A 15,269-nucleotide genomic window follows, 5' to 3' on the forward strand; every position below is an offset into this window, starting at 1 on the left:
ACACTAGAAGGATAATTAAAACAGTGTCGCATTGAAACTTACCGAGAAATCTCCCCGTTTTTGGGGTCCATCGTCAAGAAGAGCCTAAAATCGGGATGTGGAACGACCTCGACCATCCGTCCATCGGCATTCACGCCTCTTTCGCTCACCGTTAAAACGCCTTTCGGCTCTAAAAGCGCGTTAAGTCTGTCCAAAACGGCGGCACTGCACAGGTTAACATTATCGACGAGTAACCACGATCCATCTTGTAAGCACTGAAATCAATTTCTTAAGACGTACATTTAACACCGCTTATCATCTATACTTTTATCAAAACGGAATCTACCCATTCGAACTTGCCGCCGGCATTCAAAGACCCTTCATTTATTACCGACAATCTCATTTTCTCAGCTTTATTCCGCAAAACATGTATGGATTTTTTCTCCTCGTCACTTTCGCAGAGGACATCCCAGATCTTTTCCAATTCATCAAGTTTTTTCAGAAACAATTTCGTTTCTTCTTCCATAGTTTGCGCTTGGGTGTCTGAAATAGAAATGTTATGCTCAACATGGTAATAATTGGATTTCGAATTCAATATTCATGGCGGATTTAGCATGGGATCATAAATTTTCAAATTTATTGGTATTACAAAAACAGAGCGTGGAAATTCGTTAATTTTACACGACTAAGCAGGGGGCGCATGCATAAATAAATCCACTTTTGAGATTTAATTAATTCCCCTTATGACAATATGCTTATTGGCTAAGCCGTGATATGTTCAGTTGTATAATTTATACATGGCATTATTACGTTGGAAATGTAACGGGGCGCGATGATGGATGTCTACGATTAAACTCAGGTGCGAAATTAGAACTATCAAAGCGTAATCAATTATACAAGTAAAATCAAATTCCGCATTGATCGGCTTTAAACGCTGTTTATTATTACCACCAAGCGTATATCTTTCTTAAGACCGGACCGAATTTATCGCCCGGAAAAGATAGCGATTAATATAAATTATTACGTGTAGAGGCATTTTCCCACGTCTGATACACAATGCAACTGATAAAATCGATAAAGGAAAACTGAAATGCAGAGTGCAGTGATAATAAATTTGACACGCCATGTTCTGCATGAGATACATTTCAAATAAATCGAGGAAAGTGCCAACTTCTTCCAGGATTTATGGAATCCGTTTCGGCTATTTTTAACACTGATGGCCTTTTTCTTGCGACGGCGCATCCACCATTTTTTTTCGAAATTAATTACTGTTTAACTTTAGCTCATTTTCCGATAATCCTCTTTTAAAACCAAGTTTTAACTGCACGTGCACGATAAGCCAGTTTGTAAAGCTAATCTAGCAAAAGATTGTGATTTTCGGCACGTCTCCCGCGTACATTTATGTAAACTCCGGCCCTGGAAAGTATTAAAATCGTATCCGTTTTCTCGTCCTGATTAGACTCTTGAAGAAAAATCAATTACACGTTTCCTCGCACGTTACCAAACTAGGCAAAAAAACGAGATCCAATTGGCAGCAAGCACCGAGCTTCAACTTTAATGAAAAAACGTTGATATTAAAATTCTCTGTCAGTGTGGCCGAGCTGATTTATAGTATCGCAATCTCGCAGTTTTGTGGCCGGAATTTTAAAGCATCGTGAAAAAGGAAAAACTGCCATTTCTGACGACATTATGTTGTTGTAAAAAAGGAAACTTTCTTACCAGAATCCACGTTCGAGTAACCCTTCCAAAGGCGGAGTAATTCGGTGCAAGGTCGAGCTTTTACGAGTCGGGTTCGTACGCTTTCTAGCAGGACTTGTTCTGTTTGCTTCACGATCTCTTCTAAATGTCGAGTGTAATCAGTCTGAAAAGAAGAGTTAAGTGAATAAATTGTAAAGTGGGACGGGATAAATGAAGCGGATTAAGGAAAAGACATAACTGGGTATTGCGTGGAAATATTTCGAATATTTAAATTTTTGAGGGTGCAGGGTAGTATAATTTTATTGACGAATTTACGAGTTTGCCGCAATGGTATTGCCAATGCCATATCTGTGGAACTGATAACCTCGCAGCGGCAGTTGTAATGAATAAAAACAGGAAATTGTACGAAAATATGTTGTAAATGGAGAATAACATTTTTCAAGTTATTCGATTTTTTTACAAAATTCCTGTTCCTAAATCCCTCAGTCCTTCAGATCCTCAAATACTAAAGGCTTTCTTTTCATATTTACGTTTGAAACTTTCTTTTTCTCTATTTAACTTCTTCACTTTTCTTTTACTTCCAATTTCTTATGTGTATATTATCTAAATCTGGGACTTTTATATCGATTTTTAATACATACAGGGTCCGGCAACACTTGTGTCCACCCCTAAAATCGTCTTTAATTTTAAAGATAAAATTTTGAAACTTTGCATACGCTCATAGTTGACAAAGCTCTAGAAGCTGGCGCAAAAATTTATTTTTTATACCGTTTGGTTGGCGTCGCGACGCCTAAGAAGTATAATTTTTAGCGATTTTTGAGTTTTTGCGGAAAAATTCGCGAATTCAATTTTTTTCATCATAACTGTGATACAAATACATATCTGAGTTTTTATTTTAAATCTAATACAAATTGTGTTTAAAATTTGCGAAGAAAACCCTGTTTTATCAAGTTAGCTTTCAAAATTATGACAGCGCAGTGGCAAACTACGTTTACACCAAAATTTCACAAGTCAATTCATTCACTCTTATAAAGGTTAATTTTGATTAACACAAGCATGTTGCACTTTATGGACACCAGAATTTGTTAATTAACATCGACAAAGCGACAATTTTACCAAGTAAGACTTTTGTTACAATCCGAAGCGAACCAAAGGATAGATGTCATTTGTGACACAAGATGTTGACAGATGGGTGTAAACGTAAACGTAGAAACTAACTTGATAAAACAGCATTTTTTTCTCACATTTTGAAGACAATTTGCACTGAATCTAAAATAACAACTGAGATATTTTTAACACATTCATATTAAAAAAAAAAATAATTAGACGTTGATATCACAAACCCTCGCGATTTTGGAGTGGACACAAGTGTTGCCAGACCCTGTATATTTTTATTTTCGATGTATCATTAAAAATCGATATTGCGGTTTCGATGTATGTATTTTATTTTACACTCTTAATTTTGGTGATATTTATAAAGAAGAAATTTAATCAAAGGGAGTTATATTTTAAAATTTTGTTTATTCTTATTAATCTTGAATTTGTTATTTTTTTTATAATTTATTCACTTATTATTTTGTTTATTACTTAAGGTTTTTATTTAATTTTGTTTTTCTCGTATTTGCTTATTATTTTGTTGCTTTATTAAGAATTTTATTTATTTTTGTTTTTCACAATGAACTATGCTATATTGAGTTTTTTTATTTATTATTTTTCAAAATCGATGTTTTCTCCGATGTATTGGAGATCGATGTAATTGTGCTCTTGTTGAAATTGAGTTCAACATCGATTTTCCAGATTTAATATTATCGATTCCTTCAATCTATGTTTTGAATTCTGTTTTTTAGACCAATTAGGTCGTTTAGATTCTTCGAATTTTTTAGAAGCTCTGAAATTTATAACAAATCTAAAAAAAATTCTCTAATTTCTCTAGACTCTGAATTATAGAAACATTCGATTTCAATTCTAATCAGTTCGTAAAATCGTGAAGAAAAAAAAAACAGAAAATCAAGTACAACATTCTAAATATGTTCACCCATAAAATCCGCCCTTGAGCAATGAATAACCGGACACCCCGTCATTAACTCCCCCAAGTGATGGTTGAATAATATCAGCTAATGTATACAATACCCCTTTCAGCAAAATTCCGCCTAAATCGCTCTCAGAACGAATGATCCGCGCCCGAAAGAGGTTTATAAGCTTATAAATGGATAAGAAGGTGATGTGTGACGTGTTCTCGAGATCATCTTCGCTTTTTCGACGGCGTCTAAATGTTAGGGCCCGTCATCAACACTTCAGACACATATTACAAAATCCCACGGAAGCAATGAGTGGTCAGGTCAAGCATAGCTTCCAATATCCGCGCGTAAATATGCAGAAATAAACATGAATCCGTGGAAATCCGGAACCGTTGAAACACGTGTTAATTTGTAAAAAACAGAAAGCTTTTAAACGGGGTTGATTTCACACAGAATCATTATCTCGGATGATGGCACACTAATTTCAACACGTTGATGGAGTTATCTTTTTGACTGGTGTCTGTTCACGATCCTTTGAGGGATTTGTTTGAACTGGCAGGGGGTTTTAATTAACGATTTTCATAGATTGTAAAATTGATGCTTTACACTTGTGTTGGTAGTTGATAAATTTAGTTTTTCAGACAGTCCCATTTAGCAACACAATATGTAATGTAAATTGACAAACGAATCAACTTTCCAATATTCACACCTAATGATCTGAAACAAAATCCCATTTTGCATCACTGTCAATTTTGTAAATTAGCTGACCCGTTTCGAGTTTTCTCTCAAAACAATGTTATTTCGTAATGTAATTCTCAAAATAAACATCTCGGGAATTCGAGCGAAAAAACAACAAAGAAATATCAATCTGGACGTAATATCTCGCTCCGTCAAACATTCCGAGCAAGTGGTATTAAACAATAATCTCATCGGTATGAAAAAACACCAAACACACTATAGAGGTTTATTTTTTCGAGATAAGGGGTGCAGACTTCAGGCATTTTAAAGACAAACAAGCAATATATCTCCATTATCAAAACTTTATAAATACAGAACATTGTCAAGTTCTGCGCAACAATTAATCAAAGATGGTAATGGAGGAAAATAGAAAAGCACAATGCGAATTTTTAGTCCAAACTATTAACAATGAATTGCAAAACAAGCTTGTATAGAAGCTTATCATCTAGGAGGAATACCCGTATCAAAACGACCAAGACAGTATTCCGCTTTATCAACACATCTTTAGTGTGAAACTCATAGCAAGAGTTCATGACTTTAATGAAAGGAACTAGACTCAAGTTGATGATTTTAGCAGTGGCGCATCCACCATTTTTCACCTTCCTCTTAACCATCCATTTGTATTAATCCCCGTGTTGTATTTCCCAATACAGTAATATTTACCCATCTACTCACCCATTATCCACCTGATTAGTCTCACATTGTCCGATAATGTCGTGTAATTAACACATTGCCCACATCCTCTCAATTACGAATCTGGCGTAAGCACACACGTACCGAAATTATCTCGATACTGCACAATTGAATATTACAGAGTACTCAGTAGATAATTGATGTAGCGAGCAGCCTAATTGCTTGTTATTTCACCGCATTGTTGAGCTTAATCTTAGGAAACAAAAGCTCCGACACTTTCGTAATTCCAGCCCGGCGGTCAAGGAAATCGTAATAGATAAAATTCGCCGTGAAAGAACAGCAATAAGTGCGTCAAAACCGTTGTTGTGGATTTTATGTCGATGTTCAAAAATGCGCCGGCAATAAAGTTTACGTGAGAGTGGTTTAGGGACGAATTTTTTGCACACTTTTTTTTTGGTGAGCGATTGCCACATCTTGTCCGGATATTTTCACAGGCGATTGTGTAATTTTTTAGGGTGCTCGAAAGTTTGATTAATTTCTTACATTCGAGGAGGTTTCATTACCGTTACGAGCGGTTGTTTTGTTTTTTTGGGGACATTGAGGACGACGCCGGAGGAAACTCTTATTGGAAAATAAGACATTGAGGATTTTTTTCTCTCCAGTGGTCTACAATGTATGTTTGTGCACCTTATTAACATCAAAAAGTTTACGATTCGGTTTACACCCTCCATTGCATTGTAAGGTTATTACTGGTATAAAGAAAGAATTGTTAAGGTTTTCCGATACCTCGACTACATGTTATATGAATCAATTTTTCGTTTTTCATTCTTAAATTAATTTAAGGTATTTTCCGGAATTTTTAGTGCTCCAGATCTCCAGAACTACGTTTAGAAAACTATGTAAATCAACTTCGGTCAATATTTCGCTAATTTTTGGAGCACACTTAAGTTCTAGAGTACTCTTTTTACGCAGAATTTTACGCCGATTTCAAATCCGTTCTCAAAATCGACGTATAATAATAAATAACTAATTGTAAGTTATGAGTGACTAAAGTTTCAGATAGTGAATCATCTCCACCGTCTTTCTCCGGCTTTTCTTGCTTAGAGTCCGATGATAGTCGGAAAAAAATTCAAAAGAAAATTTTTAAATTTTTGTTTTCTTGACCGTCACTCGAAAAATATTTGACCTACCGATTTGAGATTTTGCTAGTTGATAGAGCCCGAGCTGCTCTTTCGATTGATGTTAAACTCAACAATATTTTTTGTCGTTTTCACCCCAAAAAAGTTCCTTAAAAATCACCTCAAAAAAAAAATTGGTCAATATCTTGTTTATTTGTTAAAGAAGCTAACGTTATTGAGGTTCATTTAATGCAGAATTCAAAACTGTGTTAATTTTTCCCGTACGGCAACAAATAACTGGGTAATGGCTGATTAAATTTTGGGGTTGTCGCCAGAGGGTCGATTTTTAAAGATTCGAAAATGTATGCATCATAGCTTGGAAACTACGACAGATAGAAAGATGCCGTTTTTGCCATTTCTCTCGTCCTTTTGTTGCCGGTTTAAAAATTTCGAATTTTTCAAGGCAAACCGACATATTTCGAATTTTTCAAGGCAAACCGACATATTTCGATGAATATTTTTTCCGGAATTCTCGTTTTTTTACAGTTTTTGTTTGTTTCTGTGCAGTTTTTAATTATACCATCATTTTCCGAACATAATCCTCTTAAGGGGCAGTTAACCACAGAATAAACACGCAAAAGAGCTCTTCAAAACAAGCATAAAATATATAAATAGACTAAATGTTTTAATTAATAAAAATTGGGTTACGGTATTGTTGACAACCGACATAAACGGCTTTATAGCAAATAAACTGTAAAAAGATGCTTAAGAGAACAAGCATCGAAGAATCGAAAATAAATGTTCGCCTATAATTTTTTAAAAATAGTTGCAGTGCGACGTCTGAAAAATATAAGCTGAGAATCTGCGAATTTGTAGACATTTTTGTTTACGACAAAAATGGGAATAGCCGCGAACAAAGCTACTTCCTGGGATTATCTGTCATATAAACTGCAATTTAGAGATTAAAGCGAATTTTACGATATCCGTTTTCATGACAAAAATCGTGCATTCGTGCAGACATTACCAGACTAGAATTTAATTATTCTTTCGAAATAAAATATGCACATGATGGCGACGTCCGTTTTTAATTTTTAATGGACCAATAAAAACAATTTCGCCACAAAAACCCAACAGGGGTAGTTTGGTGAGTGAAAACCCACCAAATTCCCCCGCCGTAAAATAATTAAATTCCTTTCTTGAGAGGTTTTAAATATACTGCTATGAAATAAATTATCCCGGAAGCCGATACCTGAGTTGTTTGTTAAATTTAATTTCCGGTAAACATATTAACACCAATGATATTATTATGACCACATTAAAATAAGTTTTATTGCGGAGTCCATAAAAGTGAGTCCTTCGTTGCCGCAATTTCATGTAAAATTTACAATTGAGGTTTGGGTTGAAGTAACATTTCCATAGACGACATATTTAATAAAGTTTACACAATTTACATTCAAAACGTTTTGATAGTGAAATGAGCACCCAGAGACTTGTCTAGTAAAATTCAAAGAAATGGAAAATCTCAAAGCGTCTCCGAGAATCGTTTTGTATTTACAGAGGCACAAAACCTCGCAAATTTAAAATTGAAATCACGGAATACTTAATTACTGTTTGCAGGTGCTTAATAGTCACTTTTCAGTCAAAAATTTCACGCAACTTTGCCAACCCGATGCAATTAACGGCAGGCCTGTCCCACATAAATCTCTATTTTTTGTAAGACTCCGCTAGATAAAACAGCCCCAGCAACACAATAGTCCAACGAATTATTGTTCATTATTTCCATTGTTCCATCCGGACATCGATCACTGGTCGCTGTTCTGCAGCAGCAATCAATCATGCCACGACTCAGCTTTTGTTCCCACCGAAAAGAATCGGGTTTTAAGTGATCCTAGATAAACCTGACTCCTTCAACATTTTAACATTTTTAATTTCTCGTGTGTGAAGTATAAACTCGGTTTAATTAAATTTGAAACTTGTTTAACACCACTTGCAGGATTAATTAATCATTGAAGAGATGTGCATGACGTTGTGCCGAGAATTTGCAGGGATTGGGAAAGTGTCTGACATGCAAATAGGAATTAACTTTTTCTACGGAAAAACTGCAGGGACAAATTGAGGTTTATACAGTCAAATTGTAGATTTTACATAAAAATCGCAACGCATCCACCAAAGTCCGTATTTTGATCACATCCCTGTAATTGAATCCGGGGATTTCCACAAAGAAAAATTCATATTTTCATTAAAACAACATGCTTTCTAAAACACTCAAACCCTTTGAAAACCACATTAGCCGACATTTGTACAAAATCCCAACAAATTCATTTAAAATTCTTACGCAATCCTGTTACAATGTCCTTTCTAGAAAACAATACAAAGCGTGTGTGGTAATACCGAGGACAATGAATACGAAAACGTGAGTGGGCTAGCGAAAATACCGGAAAGGATCCCTCCAAAGCTTTAAAAATGTATTCAAATCGCGCGTTTTAAGGATCTACGTTTATATACCTTTTGATAAATGCGTCCATTTTTTCTGTTTCGCTTGATTAATACCTTAGAATTTCACAAAATGGTGTCGCGGCAGTAAACTCGATGTCATCGACGTGATTTCAGTTTAATGTCGTTGGCTGTGATCCACAAGGATTAGTGCAAGCGTAGGACACTGACATTGCAGGATAATAAAAGAATTTTGCGGCTGAAATAATAGACGGCATAAAATCCCAGATTTAAGAAATTTATCTGTCGCGGTCGTACAGAGCGAAATATAACAAGAAAAAAAGTTTAATTAAGTGTTTACACAACCCAATGACAAATAAAATAAAATATGACGAAATAAACAACATAGCGCACCATTTTATCAACTCTAACAACATATTCTCTCTTGCTATTGTTCATTATTTATTAAAATCCAGTGATGTTTTTTATCGCTCCCTGAAAAACCTGCGGCAATTTATTATAACCATACCGCATCTGTCTTCCTGTCAGTAAAATATGTTGCATAAGTTTTATCGATGTAAAGGTTTAATCGACGACGACGATAGACATCCTGAAAGACATTAGCTTTCTAAAGCGCATTTATTCTGGATTTTTGTCGGGTAAATACGCGCAGATTTCGACGTCATATTTGAAAGGAAATGTGCAAACGTTTCATCGCGATAAAATCCTAGTTTTGTGCAAACAGTGTAGATTAAACCCGATAAAGTAAATTACTTGAAGCACTATAAATTCCACTTGCGGTGAAATGCTTGATGTTTCAACAATTTGTTGTAAATTTTGTCTTCAAACAACTAGGTTAGCTTTCCTTCTAAATTCCCTATTATGTTTCTACAAGTTTTCCGAACAAATCTAACGAAGTTTCTGAATCAATCTCGGAAGTAGGAGTAACCGAGAATATCGATAACATAAGAAAACTCTTTTTCTGGGAAATTTCCTTGATTATTTTATTTGTATTTCTTACCGCAGCACTTTTTCAGGCTCCTGCTTCAAATAGTGAATATTAAGTTCAGCTCTCGCTAATTTAATTTTTGTTTCATTCGGCATGAAACCGACTTTCTGATGTGAAATGAAGAAACGCTAAACCATTTATCTTTAAAGAGTAATGAGGATAAAAATCATCTTTTTACAGTGAAAAATATTCGGGCATCAGTTACCGGACTCGGGATCTGGCAAACGTGTGACACGGCAATTATTTGAGGGAAGAATAATTCGTTGGAAATTTAATTCGTTTGAAGTAGACTTTGTTGCATAGATTTCACTCTTTCTCCATAAATTTTCTTAACGTTTGTACGGCTGCTTTAATGGTCATAAAAAGGCCATTATCAACCTGACGAATACCTGAGGTGAGTAAAAGCTAACCGTCTGTAAATCCGATAAGTATCGAATTGAACGCACTAGTGTAAAATCAAGACTAAACGATAATCGCCTCAGATGTTTACACTGCAAACTTTTCCATCGATTTCCGTTTTGCTTCTTGTTTCCTCAACTGATTGTGTGATATAAATCAAAATTTTGGAACTTTGATCCCGGAGCGCAAGCAAATACCGGATGCATAATGTATGACTATGTTTTCCTTCGATCGAGTGTCTCTTTCTGATCCTCATTCGCATCAATTTACATAATAATAAATTTATACGTCAACAACGGCTGCGTCTACAATAATTACGATGGGAATTTAGTTTGTGGTAATAATCCCAAAAAGTCGGAACGACAAAGGGCGGGTCTAACAACGATAAACTTATGACTGGGTCATGTTCGGAGCGAACGTTCATTATATTAGAGCGGAGACTGCATGAAACAAATCTCTAGCTTTATTAGTCACGAACGATATCTGCTGATTTAACTCCAAAGTTGATTTTTGTAACGTAATGGCGCCAGGATTGTATTAAGCCCACGAGGCAGGTTGTGAGTAAGTTTATGACGTGAAATAATTAATGAGTTAGCTGTAGTTACTCCATTTTCTAATTGGTAATTAACCGATGTGTAACAACACTCCTAAGGCCCGAAAACAAGTTGTGTGAGGGTGTAATTGAATGCGAAAATTATCACATTATGTGTTATAATTTCTGCGGCGAGGATAAGCTCACTTTTCGTGGTATTTATGTAAAAGTGCAATCCCTGATATCGTGTTGTGTAAAAATGCCAGCTCTACATTATCTCTAAAAGCTTCTCATAAAAATCTCAACATTACATTCCTTTATCATTTAAATGAGACAGAAGCAAAAATTTGTTGCTTTGTCCAGTTGCTAAAAGGCGCCGCTTTTTCTCACTTTATGTAATTTTTCGTTTCAGGCAATCATCTTTCCTATTATTCTCAATGAAATATGCCACAATTAAGGATTATAAATAGTTCTATTTCTCTATATCCGTGCCTGCTGCGCGAGTTTTCGATCTCCTTTATTTAATAAGACCACAAGAATCCCCCTCTTATTCAACGTCAGTGTGTTTCACCGATTTCTTCAACTAACTCTAGTTATTAGAAAATTTAATCGCATTGTCCCGGAAACTGTGTTTTTGTCCCCTCGAACTTTTCCGAAATGGGATTTTCTTTAAGAGTACCATCATTAATCATCGAGCTGCAGAATTAGCTGCCATAACCTATTTCACGAAAAGTTTTTAATGTTGTCTGATCCACGTCTTGGGGAATTTTCACCGGGAAGTTTTAATAACGACTTTCCCCTCGTATCCATTCACGAATCGCACTGTCATTGTCAAATTTCCATTAGAAAGCACGATCCATCATAATTTTTCAGTTTGCTTCTTGCCATCTTACGTCACAATTGTCGGGAAATAATTCCTTTTCACACGCGGAATTGGATCTTCAAACAAAACACGAAATGTAGGAAAAAACGCTTCTTTTCATGTCATTTTCCGTGGTCGTTTATTTACTTATTAGAATGTCAAGATCTCCTCGAACTTTTAGTATCATGTCAGGATCGGCAAACTCCCCAGAATTTCTACACGAAATGTTAAAAAAAGGCCGTTGCTTAAGTAAATACGATCAATCTTGTTAGAAATATGTTTTTTTGGAACGTCGACCTCTGGGCAGTGCTCACGTACAACTCTCCCTTGAACTGTATCATCGAAAGACAAGGGCGGAATAAAAATACGGGAAAAACAGCCAAACTGAAGAATTTCCCGCAGCCTCCATAAATTTATCTTAATAATAATACCATACATTGATTCAATTTCCCCCACGAGAATTGCGGTGATAATAAACGCCGTAAATCGGGAAAGATCACAAATAGAGATTGGATTTATTGGCGATGTTAAAAATAGAAACTCGATTCTTTATTCTGAGTTTACAAGGAATTTCGTTATTTCAGGTGCTTTCATATTTTCTCGTAAAAATATCTCGGTTTTATGTCATAGTTAAAAATGGTGGATGCGCCAGGATAGTTGCGACTTTTTTAATATCGTTTCAAATGTGCAGAGATGTTTTCCCCGAAATGCAGATAATTGAGTGTGAATCTAATGAAAACAGTGACCAATGCACGCCGAAATTGAAAATAAATAAACCGGCGGATCCACAATTTTCACTTTATGACATTGTTGTATAAATACCCACTCAATTACTTGGATAATTACGCGTAAACATGTAATTTCCCTCGAAAGTAATTACGATCAAAATACTAGTTCGGAAACCAAAGTTTTGCCATTGTGATATGAAAATTAGCCCGCATCACCGGGAAACAGAGATTATGAAAACCAATTGTTGGAAACCTGTTTCAATATTTCCGCACGAATTAGAGTTGTTTTCTGGTAAAAACCGGTTATCCGGGAAACCCATTTATTTATATTATGCGAAGGCTTCAGTTCGTAACTTTGCACAATTAGGGTTTCAACAAAAAATGCTATCAAATGATATCGCGCAAACTGAAGTTTTAAGTTTCAGCCGCTCAGAAAGGAACAAAAAATCGGTCAATCTCTGACGTCAACGCCTAATTCCTGCACAAAAAGACTAAAGGTAAAACTCTCGTAAAAGCGAACAAAACCGGAACGTTCGGTTTTATTTGTCTATACAAGCCGGGACGAGTTTGACAAATCTGTTTTTGTCCTTTGATGCTATTTCTAGCCCAGGCCGTGGAATCTTTCTTTAACTTCGTTAAGAAATTTCGGTAATCTTGTTAATCTCGTGGTGACTCATTTCACTTCGACAAGCTATAAAGCGGTTGAAAATTAAACACGAAGCGCCGGTTGTTTTCCAATAAGATCGATATGTGTGATTCCTATTAGCATTTCCGAGTGTACTTTCCATGCAAATGGAAGGAAACTGTAGCGAGATGTTCCAGTGGCGGGTCGTGACTAAGTGATCGGGAGAAATTAGCGAGGAGAGCTTTTCAGATTCCATTATCTTATTAAGAACAGTCTTCTTGGTATTTATTGACGATCTATCGTTATAAATTTCAGATTTTATCACGTCTGCTGGGTGCACAAAAATCGACATGTGGTGAAGCGTTTAAAGCCGCCCGCCTCTGTTGACATTCAAATCGACAACTTCTAGAATTGATTGTGATTGATAACATTATATGTAGGAGTTTCTCTAATGAAAACAAAGTGGCTTCTTTGCGGTGATCAACGAGCCAGCACAAAAAATTCTTATCTGTACTTGACGACGAATACTTGAGGTAAAATGAGGGTAAAATCGAAGCCCGTTTTATGAAACACTTATGGGGTAACTAACGGACGCTTAAGCCTCATTTCCACGGTCCGTTCTAGAGAGAACAGAATTTGATTTACGATGGAATTTGAGTTATTGCACCATATTTTGCGGTCAGAAAATTTGCAAATCCTATTGCACCCTTGGTTTACAATCCTCTGTTCCGATTCGGGCGGACAAGCTGGTTGAAACGCCGAACCAACACACGGACTGCTACATTTGGTGATAACCAAACAGTTTTAATTACTCCAATTCTTTTAATTTGAACACTAATTTTTTTTCATAATGTTAATAAGGTAAATAACACATAAATGTGGATTAATTTTAATAAATATGCTGATAAATGTAGATGAACATACTTATTTCCTGCATTGAAATGTACAGAATCATTGTATGAAAACAGGCGCGAATGAATGCAGGTAGGTACGTTTCTTATCTCTGTGAGTGGATTTACCCTTTTGAAATAACCGACAGGTCTGTATTTTTGTGGATTTGGTCAGTTATTACCTGAGGATTTGAATTTTTAATTTTGTTCTATGAATTAAATTTTCTGAATATTAGTGAAAGTTAACATACCAGACATATCCACGAACTAAGTAACTTGAAATATAAATAAAATAAAATAAATTTATAAACATTCTGTACTGGTTTAAATGCACGAACCATCTTGTCTGTTCGACGGACATTTCAACGCAGAACCAAGACAGAACGCACCGGACAGTTCAACACAGAACGCACAGAATAATTGAAATTAGCCGCTCCTTTGGAGAAAACTTCCAATAAACAATGCATTTCAGAATTTTTGTATAATTAATCTCGTTAAATAGGAATAAAAAAATGTTACTGTATTTCAATTGATTATTCCTGACATTATTTTACTGGTGGAGAAGTTATTTTAACATCAAGCTAAATATTGCAATGAAATATACAAAATTATTGTATGAAAACAGGCGTGAATGGATACAGGTATGTAGGTTTCTTATCTCTGTGAGAGGATTTACCCTTTTGAAGAAACCGACAGGTAGTATTTTTGTGGATTTGGTCCGACTTATTACCTGAAGATTTGAATTTTTAATTTTGTTTTCTGACTTTCTGACTTACCACGGTTTATATAAGAATTTACCTACAATATAAAGTTTACTGCTTTAATTGAACGAACTATCTTGTCTGTTCGACATCGGTTCGGCGGCATTTCAACACAGAACAAAACACAGAACGCACAGTAATAAAATTGGCCGCATAGAATGAACCTAACATATGAAATTATTTTGTACGTTCGAAAAACAGGGATTTTTGTATGCTTGGTCTGCGTTCTATGAATTGAATCTTTTGGATTTTGGTCAGAGATATTACCTGAAGATTTAAATTTTTAATTTTGTTCTATGAATTAAATTTTCTGAATATTAGTCAAAATTACCATAGCTGACATATCCACGTAATAAGTAACTTGAAGTATAAATAAAATGAAACAAATTTAAGAACATTCTGTACTAGTTCAACTGAACGAACGAACCATCTTGTCTGTTCGACATCGGTTCGGCGGACATTTCAACACAGAACCAAGACAGAACGCACCGGACAGTTCGACAGAGAACCGAGACGAAACGCAGAGAACCTAATTAATTTTTTTTAATTGCACTTCATGATTGCTGACAATTGATTGGTAAAAATGAAAGTTATTTAACATCAAATAGTAGCTGCAGTTTTCAGATTATAACTTTTGAAATGGCCAAAAAAAAGTTCAAATGATAAGATCTAAGGTCATTCTCAAATATCAAACATAACGTATTTGATCAGTGGCTATTTAATTCTCCTAAAAATTATAACACGTTGGACGAACAAGTTGGTTCTGTCCGTTCTGTCTTGGTTTTGTATTGAAATGTCCGTCGAACCGATGTCGAACAGACAAGATGATTCGTTGAGTTGAACCAG

At 35.4% G+C, this 15,269-nt stretch overlaps 1 protein-coding gene across 1 annotated transcript in view; it reads right to left on the minus strand.

Annotated features, from left to right (window-relative positions):
* The window catches only part of LOC148175379 (midasin), a 59,236-nt gene that overhangs the window by 9,784 nt on the left and 34,183 nt on the right, over window positions 1-15,269 (minus strand). Inside the window, exons 13-15 of the mRNA XM_088037609.1 lie at window positions 1,699-1,840; window positions 305-522; window positions 43-254 (exon numbers count right to left, since the gene is read on the minus strand). Coding sequence (XP_087893735.1) covers window positions 43-254; window positions 305-522; window positions 1,699-1,840 — 572 coding nt within the window. The remainder of the gene's footprint in view (window positions 1-42; window positions 255-304; window positions 523-1,698; window positions 1,841-15,269) is intronic.

Source organism: Gnatocerus cornutus, chromosome 5 (genome assembly GCF_029298725.1).
Source record: "Gnatocerus cornutus isolate USDA-ARS CGAHR chromosome 5, icGnaCorn1.1, whole genome shotgun sequence".
Classification (NCBI taxonomy): domain Eukaryota; kingdom Metazoa; phylum Arthropoda; class Insecta; order Coleoptera; family Tenebrionidae; genus Gnatocerus; species Gnatocerus cornutus.